Below are 23,243 nucleotides of genomic sequence, written 5' to 3'. Positions count from 1 at the left end.
TGGGAGCTAGACACATATGTGACTGACATTGGCCAAGAGGTGATGTTCTGCAAGAGATGTGCTGTGGAACCTAACTCACTGGATTTATTTGAACTGATTAACTCACTTGTTGGACGTGCTATTGTTAAGGGAACTGTGCTGCATTTAATCCTGCTCTGCAAAATAAATCATCCTTCTATTTTTCCTCTAATACCGTGTCTGAGTGATTTGGGAACCACGTATCTTCACATTTTAGGCTCAATCAGAATGTGCTCACTTTAGCTTCAAATAGCCCACTTTCATACCTATACTCAGAGTCAGAATCAAGGACATAAAGAAAACAGATGGGTAGGACACATAGTTAAAGCAGGTTTTCTGCATTTGCTATCTGTCTATACATATTATTAATTTACAGTCATTCATCAACACTGTTATCCAGACCCATAACTACTTTCTTATTGCGCCCTAATCCCCCTTACACTCAATCTCTGGGTAACTATCTCCCAATGTAATATACATTTTTATTACATTAGTTTAATAAATAGTATGCATGTCAAGTTTTCTATAATGGCTAATCATAAACAGCCTCCTCTTCTACTGTCTTGAACTGTCACTAAGAGACATGTGTGGAAAGAAACGAGCCTCTTACTGGGGAACATTCAATGTTTGACATCATTGACAAAGACATTCCAGAGCTGGTAAAGACACCAGCTCACATAAACATTACGCAAAACTATTTAATTGAAATACCACATTTTGCTGTTAAATTATTTCAAAAATATGAGGTCACTGAATGACATATTCTAACAATGATAAACAATTAAAGAAGAATAAGCTTGTGTAACGATAGATGTTAAATCCTGTACAATGACGTAATATAAATTAGCTAGTAGTGTCTCATCTGCATGGGCCTTGTAGTCTTGCAGCTCCCTCTGTTTCACTCTGATAACCAGAATCATAGCAGGACAGAAGTGAGATCTTCATTGACTATGGTTTGTTATGTACTTTGATACCAGATAAATTGTTTCCTTATAAAAGAACCATGTCTTGTCTTCCCTCTCTAGATTTTACAGAGGACATGATTACCATTGACCCCATCACAATTCTTTTGTCTGTTGTTGTCATCTTATTTTTGGCCAATGTTTGTAACAACCGCAAACAAGACAATAACAAGAATTTCCCCCCTGGACCAAGACCTTTCCCGATCATTGGAAGTTTGCACCTCATCGACATGGGAAAACCTCATAAAACATTTATAGAGGTAATACAGAACTTCTACTAAATACCACTAAATCTTTTAAATCTTCCACTTTATTTACAAACTTTACAAAATCTTCTTGCTTCTCAATAATGGTATTTTGGGCAGGGATTCCCACAATTCTCTCTAACTAGCAGGGTCCAATCACTCATATAGCCCCACCAAAATACTTTAATTGACAACCCAAATAATTTAACAATTAAACAATTTAAATTTAATGGATATGCCCACTATTTTAATAACATAAGGCTCTGTTACTTACATTTTATCTAGGTGCAACATTTATACAAAAAATACACCAATCAGACATTTAGGGCTAGATTTACTAAGCTGCAGGTTTGAAAAAGTGGGGATGTTGCCTATAGCAACCAATCAGATTCTAGCTATCATTTTGTAGAAGGTACTAAATAAATGAAAGCTAGAATCTGATTGGTTGCTATAGGCAACATCCCTACTTTTTCAAACCCACAGCTTAGTAAATCTAGACGGATAGAAGCTAATTCCTTTCTTTTTGCCATTATATGAAATGTTAGCAAAGAGCTTTTGAGAATTTAGCTTAAGTAGACCCAGAAGATGTTTTTTGCTAAGTTTTGTCTATGCCATTCAGAAATAAACAGAGGAGAAATTTTCCAAACTAAGGTAGGTGTTAAATACACTCTATTATACATTGTATCTAAAAGCAACTAAGTAGGGCTAGTGCTGTTTTTTATTTCTCTCACATCTTTAGGGGGAACACTGTAGTGACATTTGGAGTTTAGAGGTGTGAGGAGCTCTGGCACTTTTAAATAAATATTTAATGGCAAGTTCATCCCCCTCTATACCTTTAGTGGCTAATATTCTCTGTTTAGACTAAATGCCTGCTGGAGCTGGTACGTTTTAAGCCTGCATTGTGGTCTCTCCCTCCTAAACTTTGCTATATTGATTAAGTGGTTATTGTTTATTTTTCTGTGTGCTCTTCATTAACATTTGATAATTTATAGCACTTCTTTATATCGGTGCATCACCTGTTATACCAGGGCTGGATCATTACATCTTCTGAGGAGGATGAGTTATGCTTTATAGCCTTAGAATGTTACAGCATTTATACACTCTCCTAGAGTGTGGTGTTTATTGCTACTTTGGTACACTTTTGCAGTAGTTCTTCTCCCAGTATTAAAGGCACTGACCAGGGCTAGGCCCTATCAGACAATGCCACAGCAATGGCATATATCATCATCATCATCATCATCATCAGCAGCAGCAGCCACTAATTCTACAGCGCTGTACAGAGAACCAACTCATATCAGTCCTTACCCCATTGGAGCTTACAGTCTAATTTCCCTAACATACACACCCCAAGAGAGACTAAGTCCAATTTAATAGCAACCAATTAACCTACCAGAATGCTTTTGGAGTGTGGGAGGAAACCGGAGCAGCCGGCGGAAACCCACAAAAACACAGGGAGAACATAAAAACTCCACACAGATAAGTCCATGGTTGGGAATCAAACTCATTACCTGCTGTGAGGCAGAAGTGCTAGCCACTAAGCCACTGTGCTGCCCCGAATAAAGGCAAGTAAAGATGTGTCCTAATATTCTCCACAATGATAATGATGTAATGTGTGTGTTTATTTGTATATTATGGTACTGGTAAAATTAAGATGGAAAATAATACTTATAAACATTAAGTAAACATGTAAAATGAAAACTGTTCTGGTCTACTCGGGAAGTAAGTATTGTGTATCAGCTTATAACCCTTATCAATAAATAGGCTAGTAATGCTCATATGCATATAAAAGTAGGAATAGCTTGTTATGTAAAAGTTATTATTAGTTTTGTTGACTTTGAATTTTTTCATTCTACCAGATTATCTCTCCTTCAAGCGACACAAAATAGCTTTCAAAAGAATTTCTGACTAGCATACCGCTCACAGGCCCCCAGACAGTGCTCCAAGATACGTTATGTAGGGGGTTGCTAAGTACATGCTCAAATACAAAATCTCTTGAAAGTACCAAGTTGTGCAGAACGCAAGCTGTCTTAATGTTAGGTCCGTCTGATCACGTGACCTGAGAGGCGGGGAATTCAAACTTCCCCACTATTTAGTCTTCACTCCAACACTCTCCTGTGTCAGAGCAACAAGTGTATTTAGCGTCTGGCTGTTCCTGATCCCTGTGCTTTCCCTATGCGCTTCTCCCTGTGAATACTGGTGGACTTTCTGTGTACCGACCCGGCTTGTCTATTGAACTCTGCATCTGCTGAATCTCTGGCAACGCGCACTGGCTGACTCTATGTGTACTGACCCGGCTTGTCTATTGAACCCTACATCTGCTGAATCCCTGGCAACGTGCACTGGCTGACTCTCTGTGTACCGACCTGGCTTATCTATTTAAATAACACACAGAAACAGTGCTGACAGCCAGTAGACACAGACTCCACAGTCCATGAGATAATAAAAAACATTTATTAATAAATAAAACAATAAAAATGTTACAAAGAGAACATACACTGGCCAGTGAAGATGTTAAATATTTGCAGTGCAATAAACAATGATCGCTAAATGTGTAATGTCAAAACACCATTCTTGGATACATCAATATATGCATCACAATACAATAAGGATAGCAATTGACAATGAACCGCTAGCTACAGTCCCAGTGACGTAGGAGTGGAAATAGGGGTGTGGCCACACCAAATAAATGGAATACTAGCAATTCCAAATAGTTTTATATGATCCACTCTACGAGACAATACAGACAATTTCCTCAACTGCAGATAATTGATGGATAATAATGAATAATAATAAATACTACCGTTCATCCACAAACTCCTTAATATGATTCACATATGGCTCATTCTCTTATAATAGATGGAAATACTGTACAGACCTTGGTTCGAAGTGTCATCCCAAATCCTTGAAAACAGCGTGTTCCGTTCAATCTGTTAATGGACAGAGATAAAAGAGCCTGCAGCTCCAGCAGGAGCGCTTGTGGTTTCTGAATCAGCCACCTCGCCAATTTTTATGGACTATGGTGATTGCTGTAAATCTTAGTAATGATGGATCATGGTTATGTTTGGATTTAAAGTAATTAGAGCCACTGCATGTTTCTAGACCTTTTTTTATATTTCATATATGCTCCGCTATTCTAATGTGTAAGAGTCTTATTGTGCGTTCTATGTACTGTAGTGGACAGGGACATTCCAAGAGATAAATGACTTCTTTAGTGTCACATGTTATGATTTTATGTACTTGTTTGGTTTGGACAAACTGGATGGTTAAATTGGGTTTTGTGTTCCTATTTCCGCATGTTTTGCAAGGTAAACGCCTGCCGTGGCTGTAGGAATCTACTGGTTTCTCAGCCAGTGTAAGTAGTGTCTCTGTATCGATGCTTTAGGAATGAAATGGTTTCAGACATGTTGTTTCCTGAGGTCTGGGGCTTTCCTAAATATAACATCGGGTTTTGGTGGAAGAAGATGCTGAAGATCGGGATCTTGTAATAGTATGTTCCAGTCTCTATTGATGACTTTCTTAATTTTAAATGAACTGTTGTTGTAATCTGTGATAAAATAGACTTTGTTGTCCAATTGATGGTTAGTATGTTTATCCTTTATTTCAAGTAGTTCTGATCTGTCTCGTACTGATGCTTTGATGTATGATGATTCTACAATGTCAGCTGAATATTTTTTGTTTAAAAACTGTTTCTTGAGATTTTGTCCTTGTTCTTCAAAATGGGTTAATTGAGAGCAACTTCTTTGTATTCTAATGAATTGACCATATGGGATGTTTTGCAACCATTGAGGGTGGTGATTGCTGGATGCCAAAATGTAACTGTTGACATCAACAGGTTTCTGATATGTCTTTGTGTGAATGTGGTTGTCTTGTACAAAAATGTTCAGATCCAGGAATTCTGATACCTTGCTATATTTTGATGTAAATTGGAGATTGTAGGGATTATTATTTAGATTGTGAATGAATTGTAAAAAGGAAAGTTCGTCCCCTTTCCATATTAAAAACACATCATCGATGTATCTTTGCCATTGGACCAAGTTTGCCACCATGTGATGGTTGGACCAGATGTATTAGTCCTCCCACCTGCTCATAAATAAATTGGCATAGCTGGGAGAAAACCTGGTCCCATAGCAGTTCCTCTTGTCTGTAAGTATTAGGTGTTGTTGAACCATAAGTAATTGTGTGTTAGAATAAATCTAATACTGTCCAGGATAAATTGGATCTGTTCCTGTCTGAGTGAAAGGTCTTTGGACATGAAGTACTCAATACTATGCAGGTCTTGTTTGTGACCTATCACTGTGTATAATGAAGTCACATCGCTGGTGACTAACCAGAAGTCCTCGTTCCATTTTATAGTGTGGAGGATGTTGAGAATATGTGTTGTGTCTCTCAAATAGGATTTCTGTTCCTTAACATATTTTTGCAAAAAATGATCAATATATTGGGAAAGATTGGACGTGATTGAATTAATGCCTGATATAATACCAAGTTAGTGATGACTGACACAGCATAGTCTTTGATTAAAACGTTTGTGCCACTAGCTAGCACAGAACTTCTGTATGTGATAAGATAAACTATAAAAATGCATTATATGTACATTACACAAATCAAGCATCTTTATGTATTTAATGTAAAACAAACATTAAAATGAAAATCCTGATGATGCCACTATGTAGTGAACTGCAGCTAAGTGCAGTTTCACATTGACAACTACATCATATAGACACCACTGCACAAATTAGGCATTGTATGGACTACCATTTATTTATTTTATTTATTATTGCAGTTGGAGAGGAGGTTTATTATTATCTTTTATTTATGCTACAAAAGGGCTGCAGCGCTGTACATGACATACAGAATGCAATGATCCATGAAACATTACATGGCAGATAATAAACAAAATACAAAGACCAGATATACTGAATACACAAATAATATACAGATAACATGGTAATGCAGTTCAAAATATTTAAGGGACAGTGAGTGAGAGTGATGGCAATGACCAGTAGGGGCTTGCTCGTGAAAGATAATATCCTAAGGGGAAGACACAAAGACACTTGGCAGGGACTGGGGGAGTGGGGGGTGAAAGCAGAAACAAGGGGGTAAGGAGGAAGGCTTGAATAAAGAAAGACATCATTGTATTAAAAAGTGATCAGCAATTACTGCTATGGTTTCCATTATTATGTGAGCAGGTCTCAACAACTACATCAAAAATCTAGAAGACAGCATGCATAGTTAGAAACTGTCATATGTTGAGCCAAATTTTGTGCCAAGTCTCATACGATGTGCTATATCTGTTGTTGTGTGTGTGTGTGTATATATATATATATATATATATATATATATATGTGTGTTAACCCGTGCATGATACTCATGCATTCTAGTCAAATCAAGCTACTTAAGGTCTTAAAAAGGTTCTTGCCATGCATTTGGGCCTAGCCCAGGCCTTTTTAGAGGAAGAGCATTACTTCCCGACGCAAGCGCCCTTTTTAATGTGTGTTCATGAGGTAAAATTACCTCACGAAAATGAGTTTGACCCCTCAACTCGTAAATTTAGCCTTTACTACCCCTCCCACGGGGGGAAGGGGGATGATGGAAGTTAACTGACTTCACTAGTCTAATTTTTTTGTCAAATAATGTCAGTATACCAAATTCCAGGTCAATTGGATGAGCCCTTTCTGAGAAAATAGTTTTTTCCACACACACACACACACACACACTAACACAAGCCACTAGGCTTTTACTTTTATATATTAGACAATGCTAAGAATTTAGTAGGTCAGTGTATAACTCCGCCCAGCAGGTGGCGCTGCAGCTTGTTTTTTTTTCCCACACACAGACTAACACACGCCACTAGGCTTTTATATATATATATATATCTAAATAAATCTGGCACAAAGTATATTCTGCAGAGCTGTGCATTATGTCATAAGCACAACATTCAGCCATACCTTGTGCCAAGTGTATCAAATTGAGCCATGTCCTGTGCCACATCTAATATGCCAAATCTTACTTATTAAGTGTGAAATACAGAGCTATGCCTGGGGCTAAATTTAACATACATATATACGGTACCCAGTTTAATATGCAAACCCATATCTGGTGACTAGAATAATATGCACAACAATAGCTGGTGACCAGTTTAATATGCAGACCATTCTCCATTGGGCAGTTTAATATGCACACCTTTAACTGATGCAAAAGAAAAAGCACATTCTGACCTTAGCTAATTATGGTTCCCAAGCATCATTCTTTGGGTCTCGCTCACGCTTGTATTAGGTTTCTAAGCTGTTGGCTGATATCAATGTTTCTGACATGGTCTGACCTCTAGTTATCACAGAACTAAAGCCCACCTATGATTAACTCTTTGTGACTGGTGATAGCCAAGAACAGGTTCTTCCCCACAAAACCTCCTAAATCTCAGTGGAAACAAATCTACAAGGCTACACACAGGTATTAATGATCTATCTCCACGAGGGATATGTTTCTTGATGGAAATACAGAAAAGAACAAAACAGCACAACGTTTCAGGGGCAGAAGGTTGGCCGACCCAGAAACGTTGCGCTCTTTTCTGTGATTAAGTCAATAAACATCCCCCTATGGAGAGGAGTCACTAATAGCTATGTGCAGCCTTTGAACAATATTTTCCTTATCTGAAATCTTCTAGTCAAAGTTTAATGTATCACAGGCTGTTTTCTGGTCCGAGAGAGGGTGGAGGCGGAAGCAATGCAAATGGCACCATGAAAGTTAGGTCAAAGGCGTAGATGTAAATTCTTTTCAATTCTGAATCGGCAAGTAAGAGTCTCAGGACCTGTCTCCACTGTCATCTTCCTCATGGTGCTGCCTGAGGCAAGGTACTTAGTTCTGCTCATCATACATGTGCCATTGTGTGCAAATGGCAGTATTTGCATATAGTTTTATCTAAAAGGTAACAGGTCTTAAGTTAAATATAAGAACTCCACAAAAAATGGATATTATTATTTATTTATAAAGCATATTGAATAAAGAAAGACATTATTGCATTAAAATGTGATCAGCAATTACTCCAGCACTTTACACATGAAAAAAACCACAGTAATAAAACATTATTTAAAAGTAGTAAAAAAATTGTTTCCTCAACTAGTGCCATAAGAAAACACTACTCTCTTCTCCCATAGTAATCAGAAAATTATGCCTCATTGTTTGGGTAGGGCTGCATTGGGGAACTCTGTAGCTGCCAGCACTGGAACTGATACTTTTGATAGTCTAAGAAATGAAGGAAGTTAGGATAATAATTTTAGGTGTAGATTTCCTTTTCTACAGCAATAGGTTCAGAAATATTATTGAGGATTAAGATACCGCCTACTTCAGAATTTTACATTGACATGTGGGATTTATACTTGCATACATTTATTTAAATGACAAGTATCATGACAATGAATGTAAAATGTAGTGTTGGTTTCACAATTTCACGATTGTAATGATTTAAACATTCCCTCTATAAATACAGGATTATTTCCTAGCATTGCTCAAAAGAGCAAATCTGTACGGAACCACAGCAATCAATCAGCAACTAGATTTTAATGTTTAGTATAACACAAAGTAAATATTTGATTGGGTGCAATAGTTTGAGAACATATTTCCACTGCTGAGAAATGTTAGTAAATATTGAGTGGAAATCACAAAGAACTTGGCATACCATTGTGTAAACTGTCTAAATTATTTTTTTGTATGGCCCCCTTACAGCTATCCATGACATATGTTTTTATGTACATGTGTTTAAAATGTTCTTACTTTTGATCCAAAATTAACAACTTTTATTTGTTTCATTATCACTTCTCCTTTCAACATTATTATATGGATGTGCAATATGCTACTTTTAACAATAACATTCAATAAGATTTAAAAAAATATGTATTTTTTTTAAAATAATCAATTAATCATCTCAAATCATTCATTAATATTGACATAACATAAATAAATAACATTTCAAAATGAATAAATATTTCTTCACATACTAGTACAAATTAGTTTATTAATATTGCATTAAGATAGTAACATGTCATTTTTTTATTTTTTTTACAAACAGATGTTTATAAGTTTCACTTTGCTACACTCATCCTATTTATACTGTCAACACTTACTGAGTTTGTGTTGTCTGATCCCATCCATTTGGGAAGTGCAAAACTGGCATGTAAGGATTGAGGGAATACTCGAAAAGAATAACTCAAGCCTCACATGCTAGATGGACCATTCCACATAGGATGGGACGAGTCATCAACATTTGTGAGAAAGAGAAAGCATGGGTGGGCTGATTATGGGAAATGGGAGCCAAGTTCATAGTTAAATAGTTAAAAATAGTTCATGATTGTTCATTTATTGGTTTATTCTTTACTATTTCTATAGTTGTCAAAGAAGTACGGCTCAGTATTCGGCATTCAGTTGGGGTTAGAAAAGATGGTCATCCTGTGTGGTTATGATGCTGTCAAAGATGCTCTAATCAACTATGCTGAGGAATTTTCTGAAAGACCTGAATCACCACTGTTTGAGGAAACATCACGGGGAAATGGTAACTATTGATTTGAAAAGTCATTAGAAAACATAAGTTCAGAGTTTTGCGCTTGCATTAAAAACATTAAGGGGTAAATATATCAAGCAGCGAGTTTCCGGCAGGTATGAAAAGTGGAGATGTTGCCTATACCAACCAATCAGATTCTAGCTATCATTTTGTAGAATTTACTAAATAAATGTAATTACAATCTAATTGATTGCTATAGGCAACATCTCCACTTTTCAAACCTGTCAGAAACTCTAAATCTGCACAATAAGTCCTGCTATATGAATGAGAAATTCCAGTCCTTGCTCATATGCATTTTAAAATTGGCAACATACAGATGACATGAAACCAATTGTATTATTTGTGATAATAGGTACAAACATTCTAGGGAAATGGCTCTGGGTAACAGACATCTGCAGGAGGGATGTGAAATGGATAGTTCAAAGTGAAATTATAGGGGGTACAATCTATTTAAACTTCTCTGTATACGGTATATCAATCTAAAGGAAGCTGGTTTATGGTGACAAGGGTAGATATAGTTAGGTGTTACTGTAATGCATGGTATGCATTCTTGTAGGTATTCGTTTCTGCTCGGGGGTATAATTAGATGTTTGGGGCCACATTGAATTTTTTTTATAGGGCCCACAAGGTTTCATGGGAGGGATACCCACCTCCTCTAACTACACTGCTCTCCACTCTGCGCTTCACTTCTGCACAGAGAGGAAAGGAACACCACAGTTTCCATCCCAGTAGAGTTCAAATTGGGAGCCTTAGAATGCTGACTCCTGAGCAAGACATACTGGGGCTACAAAATCCTTGCGGTGCACACAGTCACACAGCACAGAATGGATTCAGATTCCTTCTGACTGCAGGCAGAGGGGAGCAGGACCTGGTGGTGGGCAGACTGTGACATTTAGTTGTTAGGTGCAACTGTCATTTTGGTGACATTCATATATTAGCATAAAGATTTTCAGAAATACAGTTGAAATAAGTGTAATGTAGTGAATTTTATTTATTCTATTCAGGTATTACCTTTGGTCATGGTGAGAGCTGGAAAGTCATGAGACGATTTGCTCTTTCAACATTACGAGATTATGGGATGGGGAAGAAAAGCCTAAAAAACAAGATCAATGATGAATGTGAAAGTTTAATGCAGATATTTAGATCTTATGAAGGTGAGTGTCTGCTCTTGTGCATATGATGGCTGGAATACACTATTACCATTTTGTTAGCATTTTATTTTCTTCATACTAATTAGGTCACCTAAAAGGCATTTTTTGTCCAATTTATGCTATCATTCCTTATGATGTAACACCCCTAGTTCCTTAATTAAAAATATATCTCCACCTCTGAACCTCACAAGTTCTGGTATGTCCATCCTATAGTCAGGAGAAAAACACTGTACCCCAAGAAGTGGTCTGACAAGCAAATAGTGTTATTTTCATTCAGCTGTATGGAAGAAACACTCCACACTAGACACCAATAGTACTTATAAAATACCCCCAATACATCTAATTCATACCAGATATCCTATATGCTCTTATCTGTGTTGCTGAGTGCTCCCTCAGTAGTAATTTGCTCAGGCTTTGAGCACTATAATTGGTCCACTTTGGGGGAGGAAGGCTACATTAAAGATTTTAATGATGTATTTAATACTTACATAGCACTGCAAGATCCATGCTGAAGATCTTCAGTATCAACATGAACCTATGAACAAATAGTAGAGTACCTGCAAGTGATGCTTATGTTAACGTAGGTGTTAACGTTAAGGTGTAACTGGAGATATGGCCTACTCAGAATACTGTACTTCAGTTGCACTTGCTCTCAGAGCTGTAACTAGCAATTAAAGCTCCTGGGGCAAGAACTATCATGGATTCCCGCCACTCCTCAACTGTAACCCAATTGATCTTAAAAATTTATGTGCCTGCACCCCCCTTCAGCTTTGCGCTCTGGCCAGCTGCCCTTCACGTACAATCTGTGTTATGGCTCTGCTTGCTCTATCCCGATCCTAAAGGCTCTGTGGGAAACAATGAACCAAAATATCCCAGGCACAAGGCAATGTAAAGTCTGGACAAATTAATCAAAAATAAGATATAATTGTGGTGGATAATGGTGGTATAGTGACCAAACTGTAAACCAGTAATAATCAAACTATATATTAAGGTAAACAGTTGACAAATCCAAGTGCACTGGATAGCAAAAGTTTAAAATGACAGAAAATGCTGGGATGAACAGTATCAATAAGAAACAGCATTACAACTTCATATAAATACTACAGATGAAAAAGTCTCATATAAATGTTGTGTATTCAAATATAGAGGAATAAACAAATCCAAATCCAGCTATATATATTAATCCATCTACTGGGCTCACATTGTAAACATAATACAGTGTTGAGCTCAGATTGTAAACATAATGCAGTGTTGAGCTCAGATTGTAAACATAATGCAGTGTTGATTTAAGACTTAATGTCCCTCTGGGGGCATGTAAAAATGGTCTGAAAGATCCAAACTTGTTAAGTGGTTAAGAACCGATAAAAATAAGCATGGCTCAAGGTTCACAGTCTAGGAACAAAGTCACAGCTAGCCCGCTGAAGCCAGTATAAGATACATCCACAACCGTATATTGATAGGGATAAAATCTCCACTTACAGGTAGCGATGATGGCAGCTGAAAGGTTGCAGGACGGAATGTGGCTCGGAGATTGCGGTCTACTGAGACGTCCTTCCTTTTTTCCTCTGCGATTCGTACAGATGTGTTTGGCTGCTGTGTGCTTGCATTTTGTGCTTCGTCCTTTGTGCACGCGCTGATTGGCTTCGATTGTCTGTTTCGATAGTAATAGGAGTGGGTGAACAGAGTAGGTAAAGCTCATGAGCTAAATGATAATTAAGCCCAATATCTACGCGTTTCGCCCTTAAAGGCTTCGTCGGGATGTCTGGATTAGAATTGAGTGTGGAGTAAAGTTCTCCCAATTTGAAGGGAGACTTAATTAGCATATCATTTGTCATTGGTCCTCTCAAGCGGTTGCCATTTAGATGGGGCCATGCTGGGCAGCTCATTTTTGCCCTATAAGTCACATATTTTAGCCCAAATAAAGCAAATTCTGTAGTGTGCAGATAGTCTTAATTTAGAGTGACGGTTAAAGGGAATTCTGTTCTTATAAATAATATTCAGCATAATACATGTAAGCACATGGTGATACATAGTTGAATGTGTGAATATCTAGCAAAAAAACATTAAATATAAAGAACAAAAATAACCACATGAAGATGTTACACATGCAGGTCAGGTATATCTGACAATTCTTCTTAATTAGTGATATTAGAGAAGTCCACTGCAGTATTGTAAGGATGTGCATTAATTGCCGCTGGTGGCATATAAAAGACAGTGAAAATATAAGACAGTGGCAGATATAAGACAGCAGTAAGTACAATTAAAGAAAAATGTTGGTATCGAACTCATTGTTAAGACAATGAGGTGCCAAGGTCTTAAGGATATAAATCCACTAAGTTTATGATTTTGAGATTAATTTGATAAAATCCCCTCCCCGCCATGGTTTCTTAACCTTACTAATCCCCAAAAAGAGGAGTTTGGTAAGGTCATGTTCATGATGTTCAAGAAAATGCTCCCTATATACTGGTAGCCACAGGGGCATTGCAGGAGGTAGACTACACCTGTTGAGTCACAGGTCAGCTTGTTCATAATTTTGAAGCTTTCCCCAGTAGCAGTAGACATGATATTTGTCACTGGTTTGGTAGCTATAACCTTGCTGGTTTTGCATGCTATACATCTATTACAATAGTAAAATTCTGTGACCCTTTCATTTATCCAAGTTCCTTCATTATTACGTATTGTAATCTCTGGTGGAATGATACTTTGTACCAAGCTGTTTTTCAGATTTTTGGCTTTTTTGTAGATAAAGGATGGCTTAGAGGGGAGAATCTTTTTTAATTCACTGTCACCTAAGAGGATGTGCCAATGCTTCCTGATGATTTGTTCCATCTTTTTGTGGCCCCTATTGTATTTCATTATAAAGGGAAGGACTGTTTTGTTTTGGTCAGGGTTAGTGTTTTGACATTTCTCCTTCTTAGTGAGAAGAGTCTCCCTGTTCATCTCCTAAAGTACCGAATAAGCACCTTCAATTTCCTCTTATTTGTAATTTTTTGAGGAACCTACTCTTAAGAATACAGGCTTGTTCATCATAGTGTACCAGGTTTGAACAGTTCCGCCTTAGTCTTGTGAACTGGCCATTTGGTATATTTTTGAGCAAGTTCTTGTGATGGCTACTGTTTGAGGTATAAAGGAATTGGAATCGACTTTCTTAAAAAAAGTTTTGGTTGCAAGTTGGCCATTTTCTACAAAAACGATAAGGTCTAGAAATTTTACCATGTGGTTTGCTGATATTGCTGGTAAACACAATGTTCAAATTGTTGTCTTTAATGTAGTCAATGAACTGTGTTTGCACAATTGGACATGAATTTCCTGCCCACAGCAGTCCCGCGAACTTGCCTGTAGTAGTTCCCACTGGACCAGAAGTAGTTTCGGTACGGAACAAAATCAATGCTCTCAATAAGGAAGTCTATTTGTGCCTATGGAAGGCCTGATTCACTTTCCAGTATGTCTCTGGTGTGTCTGCACCCTGCTTTGTGTTCAATAATAGTGTAGAGGGATACCACGTTACATGTCATAAGAAAAAAATCTGGTTCCCATTGGATGTCCTTCAAAATCTCAAGCAAGTGGCCCATGTCTCTAAGATAGCTTTTTTGTCTGGGTACTAAAGGCTGTAAGTAACAGCCAATATATTCTGAAAGGTTAGTAGTTAGGGAGCCAATTCCACATACTATCAGCTTCCCCTGTGGATTGGTAAGTGATTTGTGGCTTTTTGGAATCTGGTAAACTACAAGTAATCTGGGATGCTTAATTGAAAGGTAGTGGTATTCGTTTTTGTTAAGTATACTGTGCATCGCTGTTTTGTGTAGAAGGCATTCTAATTCTTTTTGATATGTAGTTGTAGGGTCTATAGTTTTTCATCAGTGGGAAACAAGTGTAACATATGAGGAATTTGAAATTCCAGGTTGTTTTACTGCACATGTGAAGTTAAGAAGTCTCAATTTTTCTCTCGAAAGTTGAACCACAGAAGTAAACCTACAGCTGAAAAACTATGGCTCTAGGTATATGGAGTTGCATGCATCTTAAGATACGTGCAACTGAAATTACAGTGTAGCTATGCAGCCACATCATGGTAAGCTCTAAGTGTATCTTGATGCACCTGGAGAAAAGATACAGTAGTCATCATCATAAACTTGATAGTGATATCTGCCTTAAATATACTGGTGTAGGTAGGTTAATGGTATGTGAGGGCTAGTGGGTGGCATTAATGTTATGTGGGAGCTATTAATGCAATGTGGGTTCTTTATTTAATGTGTATGTTATTAATTTATTGTTGAGGCTGGTTGGTTGTAAAAATTACAACTCGTTAAATGTGAATGCGATTGATTTAATGTCAGTGATGGATGATGGGAAATCATTATTTATTTATACAGCGCCACCAATTTCACAGCGCTGTGAATGACATATATACTCTCTATATCAGTCTCTGCCCCATTGACGCTTGCAGTCTAAATTCCCACACACACACACACACACACTTCAGCAGTAAATTTATCTACTAGTATGCTTTTGGAGTGTGGGAGAAAACCAAAGATTCCAGTTAAAACCATGCAACATGTGGAGAACATCCATACTCCACACAGATAATGTCCTGGTCAGGAATCTAAATCATAGGCTCATTTCATAAATATTAATGCTATTTGATATCAGGGCTGGTTAGTCATGGGTTTATTTATTAAACATAAATGCTATAAATGTAATCTTTAGGTCAGATAATGGGATGAAAGCCTAGAGAGTTCACTCATTACTTGGCTTTCCAGGAGGTGAATAGTACTTATCTGTTTTCCAAGTGAGGCCCCGACATTACAACATTTAGACAAGACACCAGCAGCAAGAGGTAGTGAAAATTACAAGAACAATTTTCAGAGAGCAGCTGTGGAGCACATATTCCAGTTTTCATAGTACAGTCCAGGTTTTGAGGGACAATCAAATTTATCATATGGCTGTGTCTGACAAGGACTGAGGACAATGCTCAGTGAGGGGTTGAGGAGACAACTGACTAAAGATGGGTCAGTGAAGAGACCAGTAGAAGACTTAGTGTGAGGCTTGTATGTATCTGGCAGAAGATCAAAGACAAGTGACCAGTTGAAGACAGGAGGGTTTCCCGTCCCTGAATTTGAACATGTGACCACAGTGCCTGACTGAGGAGGCAAACTGAGAATTCATGTTAGACCACTTAGCACTTTTCTTCTTAGTGGCTGAGCTGTCCACTGCTTAGAAAGGGTCCAAGAAATGAGTTAGTGTCTTGAATGGGGCCTATGTATTTGTTGCTTTCATTAGACATGTGGTATTTTGCTGTGAATTTACTGATAATTAAAGCTCATTTATTTTTCAAAAGTCTGAGTTTCCTGGGTTATTTGTATATAATTGTTTATTGTATAGTGACCCTGTTGTGCACCTAAACACTATAACACTTACGTCTAACTTATGATCTTTTCCTGTCACAACATATTTAACTTTAACTATTGCTAATTAAACTTAATGATTAGTTGTGCTGAGGTCTAGCAGACTTAGGTGCAGTGGTTGATCTCAGCACATCAGTGTAATGTCTGGCTGATTTGATGGATGGAGTGTGGGATGAAAGAGAAGTCGTATGAACAATTGAGAAGCATATTATATTTGTCACCCTCTGACATGATTGTCATGGACACTGTAGTGTTATCTTTTACTAGTGATGCCATACTTAGATAAAGATATCTTTCACAGCTGTTTATACAAGTATTCATATCACTTATGTATTCTAATATATTATATTCCTATACGTACATTTTTACTTTTTCTCACTACTATTATTGCTCATTTTAAATGTAAAAATCTATTTATTCTATTTTCAGGAAAACCCTTTAATAATCTGACCATCATTAACACTGCTGTAACCAATATAATAGTGTCCATACTACTCGGTCATAGTTATGAATATGATGATCCCACCATACTGAGGCTCATGAAATTAAATAATGAAAATTTCAGGATCCTGGAAAGCTCGATGGTCAAAGTAAGTATTCTGACTCAATGAATTTTAAATATGTCAAATGTATTTTCTTAAATTCATGTTTCTCCAATGAAAATATATCATCTGCAAATATTTTGATTCATATTTTGTTGCTTTATAGCTGAAAAACATATGAACTTATCAGTATTTCTGCTACTCCTTACTTTTAGCTACAACAATGTTGCTGCACTATGCAAACAAAGTGAGAAACAGAAGATCCAACAAGTTTCATTGCAAATATTAAGGGAGAGAGGAGAGAGAGCTCAGTCATCTATGTTTTCAAACTAATCTAATAGATGCCAGCTAACAAGTACATAGGCTACAATTTAGTTGAATATTTGGTTATTCTTCAAAATAAGGCAAGTTAATAAAAATTAATATCTCTCCATTGCTAAGATGCCATTTAAGACTTTGTGAACATTCCTTTTAAGTTGGCATATATGCCTAGGAGATGTTATGTCCACTTCCCCAGCAGGTTGGGTATGAATGGTCGACAGTGAAAATGTCTACAGTCATAAGGTCAACAATTATAAGGTTGACAGTCATAATGCTACATGTTCAGAAGGTCGACAGAGTTAAAATTTTGACATGTAAAAAATGTGTACAGGGTTGTAAAGTCGACCGTCAAAATGTCGACATAAATCACTAGATTTAAAATGGCAGTACATGAAAAAAGAAACAACAGCCGGCAAGAAATGTTAAAAAACCCAAAATAAACAAACTGTGTGCCTCTCCCAAAAACAGCTTAACCAACTGTAGTGCTGCCAGCCTAGGATGGTACTAGCAAAATCTGAGGGGGAAAAAAACAACGGGGTGCCCCATTTTTATGATTACCAGCACTTGGCTTTGTCAGACAGGGCTGGTGACACTATAGCAGGGAAACCTGCAGTGAGTGGGTCCCCCTGCTATAATACCAAATCAGTCCCAGGTTAGTCAGCACAGGGTTGGATTACCTAGGGAAATCAGGTCTGCACAAAAAAAAAATGCAGACCCCCCGTAAGTATAGCCAGCCCTGTGTTGAAAGCAAAATGGCTTTTCCCAAACCACTGTGGCGGTCGGTGTGGCTTAATAATTATTTGGTAGTAGAAATCTACTTTGTCCCAGGTGCACTACAGGTCTCAGCCTACCCAGGCTTACATCAAGTGTTGGGGCAGCACGGTGGCTAAGTGGTTAGCACTTCTGTCTCACAGCTCTGGGGTCATGAGTTCAATTCCTGACCATGGCCTTATCTGTGAGGAGTTTGTATGTTCTCCCCATGTTTGCATGGGTTTCCTCTGTGTGCTCCGATTTTCTCCCACACTCCAAAAACATACTTGTAGGTTAATTGGCTACTATTAATATCGAACCTAGTCTCTCTCTCTGTCTATCTGTGTAAGTTAGGGAATTTAGACTGTAAGTTCCAATGGGGCAGGGACTGATGTGAATGAGTTCTCTGTACAGCGCTGCGGAATCAGTGGTGCTATATAAATAGATGATGATGATGATGGTACTGTAGACATTTTCACTGTCAACTTTTCAGCTACATCCCTCCCCAGCACTGTAAATGTATGGAAATCCACAGTCACAGGTAGGTGACGCTTTCTGAGGTCTTGGAATGTGGTACTTTCAAGGATAGAGGAATTAAGTTTTATGACTGGTAGTCATCTTAGCGGTACAAATAACACTGATAGTTAGTGTAACGAAATGATATGTCCGATACTGACATGCCGACAATAAATATAGACTCACCATAATAATGACACCTCAAGTATTCAACAGTGTTTTCTTACATTCTCAACACAACAAAGCACGGCACTGCATTTTCAAAGAGCAACTGTCCTATTTGTGATTTTAAAGCGGCAATGCTAGGTCCCACCGCATTAGGGTTAGTGTTAGGGTTAGGGACTGGGACTGCGACGCGGCATTGGCACTTTAAAACCAGTAATATAGAGATGCTCAGGCTCAGTTTTCTGAAAACTGAACCCCCCGGACTTCGCCAAACCGAGTACCGAGCCGAGCCGTCTCTGTACTTTCCTGCTTCCTTGGATCTGAATCGAGGCAAAACAACATAATTTTCGCCATTGGATCTTGCGGGTTTTGGATTCCATAAGTACCTTCCTCCCTAGAAGATCCAGCACCGTTGCTCACACAGAAACAGGGGTAGTTCTTTCTCACTCTCCAGTCTTAATGTCTCAATGACATTAGTTAACAGTCGTTTCCAGTCAGTGCCATTGCTCATACAGAAACAGGAGGGGTAGCAATGTTCTTGTCACTTGACTGGAAACGACTGCAAACTAATATCATTGAGGTTAATAATAATGCAGGAACCAAAAAAACACAAATTATGTGATTTTAGCATTTTTTAGCAATTGTTTTTTTTTAAAAAAAAGATCCTAAACCACACCAAGAGCAAAACACATGAGGGCAGTTTTGCCTAAACCAAAACACGAAGTTAATACAGATCCAAAACCAAAACCCAAAACTCGGGGTGAGTGAACATCCCTATAGTAATAGGATGCTCACTGTTTAAAATGACGTCAAAATGCCGTGCCGTGATTTGTTGTGTTCGGAATCTAGGTGAACACTGTAGGATACTTCAGATGTCTTTAATATGGCGAGTCTATATTCATTTATTGTTGAGCATGATAGCATTGGATATGTGCTGTCCTTACACTAACTGTCGGTGTTGTGAGTATCGTTTAAACATACACAACCCAAACACAGTACCTTGGATAATATTATGCTTAAAATATTGTTCCCATTTGTCCCTAAATCAACCATATCTGTATTCCATACCATTGTAATATATAATTATTATCTACATTATCAGATAAAACTGGGTACCTAAGTTGTCTTCATTCCATTTAAAACTGTATAATACAGTAATTCTAAAAAAGTGTTTTCAGTAGTATATTGGTTTTTCTCAGATCCAGATCAGAGAGTACTAACCACATGTTCTCAGTGTATCCCTGTTTATAGAGAGCTAGTGGTGCATACTAATGGCGCCTGGCTGTTTTAGACCATCAATGATTTCAGCACATATTTGAATCATGTAAATGCAGCAGAGCGAACCACGTAAGACCCAGCCACTTACACCATTTGTATGTGAATGGGGTGCAGTTAGAAACAATCTGCGTGATCTTTGTGCATGGCAACAGGCACAGAGTCACATTTAAATATCTTAAAAATGTGTATATCATGCTAGGCAAATGTCAGTACAGTAATAATAATACTAATAATATATCAATGTGTAAGACACCTGGATTAGTTAATGGTCAGGATGAAACAATTATTTTTTTATTTTCATTTTAAGTGTTACAATAGTTATCCCTCGGTGATTGGCTGGCTACCTGGGAGTCACAGAAAATTTTTAAAAAACAGAATCGAGATGAAGAAGTTTATAAGAGAGAAATTTACAAAACAGAGGAAAGAACTGGACATGAATAATCAGAGTAATCTTATTGATTCATTCCTTGCCAAGCAAAAAGAGGTATGTATTGAGTTTAGGTGCATGGGTGGTTTTTACTGCTTTTTTTTTGTCCTTAAGATCTACTTGTACATATGTAAAAGTAGAATTCAGTAATCAGTGATGCAGTCAAGCATCAATTTTTTTAATTAACTCCTTTCTGATTTTTGTTGTATTCGCTCTGAAGATTTTATTAATAATAATAATAATAATAATAATAATATTATTATTATTATTACCGGACAGTGGAGAAAACAGGACATACATAAAACAATGACAAACGGGGGCAAGGCAGACAAAATACTTGCAGGCATGAAAATAAAGCCTAAGGTAAAGACCTACTCGTGAGAGTTTACATTTTAATTGGAATAGAACACAGCTGGAACAAGAGGAATTACTGTGGCTCAGAGTGGAGATTGGGTCAGTTGTGTTGATACATTAGCATGAGTAGTATAGGTGGAAAAAGGGTAAACTCTGATAAAGAGTTTAAGGCTGTAGTAGAGTCTAGTCTGATTGGTTGCCATAAGGGAGAAGTTGATTACCAGAGGCAAGACATGACACAGGTAAGAGGTAGATCTAAGAGGGTGAGAGGAGTGTATATTCAGATGATATATGAGATGTACAAAGATTTGAAATGTATGAAGAAGCGGTGGAGTTGTTGAGGGCTTAGTAGGTATGGGTATTTAATTTGAATTGGACTTTGGAGGAAGCATGTATAGGGATTTGCAAAGTGGTGTGGCATATGTGAAGCTGTTCGAGAGGAAGATAAGTCTTGCAGCGGCATGTAAGATGGATTTAAGCAGCGATAGATGGAAATGCCTGATAGGAGGAGGTTGCAGTAATCAAGGCGGCAAATAATAAGTGAGTAGTTAAGAGTTTTGGTAGTAGCTTGGCTAGAAACAGGAAAATCCTGGAAATATTTCTAAGGCAGAGTTGACAGGACTAGGTAAGACTGGATGTGACACCAAGGCAGGGTGCCTGGCAAATTGTGGTGTTATTGATAGTGATGGAGATTTGAGGGTTGGTAGTGGTTCTGGGATCAGGAAAAATAAGCGCTATTTGGGAAATGGTGAGCTTTAGTTAGCATTGAGAGCTTCATGTGGAGATTGCAGAGAGACAGCTCGTTAGACAAGATAGTACGGGAGATGTCAGGGGAGGATAGATTTGGGTGTTATCAGTGAAGAAGTGGTACTAGAGGAAGAATGAGCAAATTAGTTCCCCTTGAGAAGCGCTATATAGTGAAAAAGGCAGAAGACAAAGAACAGATCCTTGTGGAACTCTAACAAAAGTAGGAGTGGAGGGGGAGGGGGGTTCCAGAGGCAGAGACACTAAAGTTGTTGTTCAATAAGAATGAATTAACCAGAAAAGAACTGTGTGACAAAGGCCAGCGGAGTGAAGGGGGTGCAGAAGTAGAGGATGATCAACAGTGTGGAAGGCAGTAGAGAAGTACAAGAGGGTGATTAAGGAGAAGTAAATTTTAGACTCTGCTTTAGCAGATCATTGATCACTTTTGTGGGTGCAGTCTTGGTACAATATTGGGATTGGAAGCCTAATTACAGAGTTGAGAATGATGTGCGAGGAGAAAGTGAGCTAGACAGTTGAACACCAGTAGCTGCAGTAGCTTGCAGGCAAAGGGTAGGAGACGAATAGGGCAGTAGTTGGAGAGACAGGTTGGGTCACAATCGGGTTATTCAAAATTGGAATCTCTTCAATATTGGTAACAATCAAATATCGGATTTTTTGATGCTAAGATAACATTGAACTACTGCCTATCTACAACATATTATTGGAACAATTCAAATTAGGGTGAATTTCTGCTACAAAAACTATTAACTTTGTTATAAGTCTGGTCAATGAGCAAATATCGGTGGACTGTTGTTGCTATTAATATCTGAAAGCTGGAACTTTATAACTCCATTTGAGGAGATATTATTAGATCTTTAAAGATTTTTATGAATGGACTCTCTATTTATTGCAATATTTGTTGTATGTGTATTTGCCTTTTATTATAATTGGGTTATTAAAAGTTATAAACTTTTCGCAATGCACGTATTTGTGTCGTGGCTATACATGCACTATTGCAAATCCATTTTTTAATAAGTTTGGGCCGCAGGGAGTCAGTGTAGTGACTGGTGGAGAGAGGGACTGCAGTGGGAGTGAAAAATAAGATGGACAGTGGCATTGAGGATAGATTGTCCCCTAGAATGTAAGCTTGCGAGCAGAGCCCTCTTACCTCTCTGTCTGTATGTATTACCCAGTATTGTTTTATTACTGTTTACCAATTGTATAGAGCTATGAAATTAGCTGGAGCTATACAAATAAATTTTGATGATGATAATATGTGCTCTATCAATCACAAAATCACCAATTCTCATAAATGGAGCTGTGACAGGATGGACCGCCTATGCCACCCTGTCTGTTGCATTGCTAGGGACTGGTTTGTCTTACCTTGCCCCGTCCCCTTTTCGTAATCCCAAATACGCCCTCTAATGGCAGTAGGAGGCTTGAGCTGCTGCCACCAATGGACTTCTTAATGGTATCCAGAACGACATCCTTCCTGGTAACTGTCGCTGCTAGTGTACCCCCTTGCTGGTACACCCGGGCTAGTACTCCTGACCTCTTGCCTTCAGATCAGGGTTGGTGTAGATGGTACCCCTGGCCTATCACACTGGCCAGAGCTGCAGGTAGCAGGCTAAAGTTTGCACTGGAAAACTGGGTCCAAACCTCAGAACAGGCAGCAATGGATTAGATTTAGGTCTAATCTGTAGGTCACAGGAATTACAGCAGAGAAGAAGTTGTTAAAGCAGGATCTTGTAGCAAATGATGTTTATTAACTCAAGTAGTCCTAATTAGGACAGCTAACCGCCAGTCTGTGGTAC

General features: G+C 38.0%; 1 protein-coding gene across 2 annotated transcripts in view; it reads left to right on the top strand.

The window, feature by feature from the left end:
- Positions 1 to 23,243, top strand: part of LOC142143448 (cytochrome P450 2K1-like) — a 45,385-nt gene that overhangs the window by 12,047 nt on the left and 10,095 nt on the right. Inside the window, exons 3-7 of one of the 2 annotated variants that reach the window (XM_075201296.1) lie at positions 1,044 to 1,240; positions 9,608 to 9,770; positions 10,784 to 10,933; positions 16,762 to 16,922; positions 20,212 to 20,388. In XM_075201296.1, coding sequence (XP_075057397.1) covers positions 1,058 to 1,240; positions 9,608 to 9,770; positions 10,784 to 10,933; positions 16,762 to 16,922; positions 20,212 to 20,388 — 834 coding nt within the window. In that variant the 5' untranslated portion in view covers positions 1,044 to 1,057. The remainder of the gene's footprint in view (positions 1 to 1,043; positions 1,241 to 9,607; positions 9,771 to 10,783; positions 10,934 to 16,761; positions 16,923 to 20,211; positions 20,389 to 23,243) is intronic. The other variant, XM_075201297.1, reaches the window with a different exon arrangement.

Source organism: Mixophyes fleayi, chromosome 3 (genome assembly GCF_038048845.1).
Source record: "Mixophyes fleayi isolate aMixFle1 chromosome 3, aMixFle1.hap1, whole genome shotgun sequence".
NCBI lineage: Eukaryota > Metazoa > Chordata > Amphibia > Anura > Limnodynastidae > Mixophyes > Mixophyes fleayi.
The sequence above is the reverse complement of the archived record's forward strand: the minus strand, read 5'-3'. Positions and strand labels throughout refer to the sequence as shown.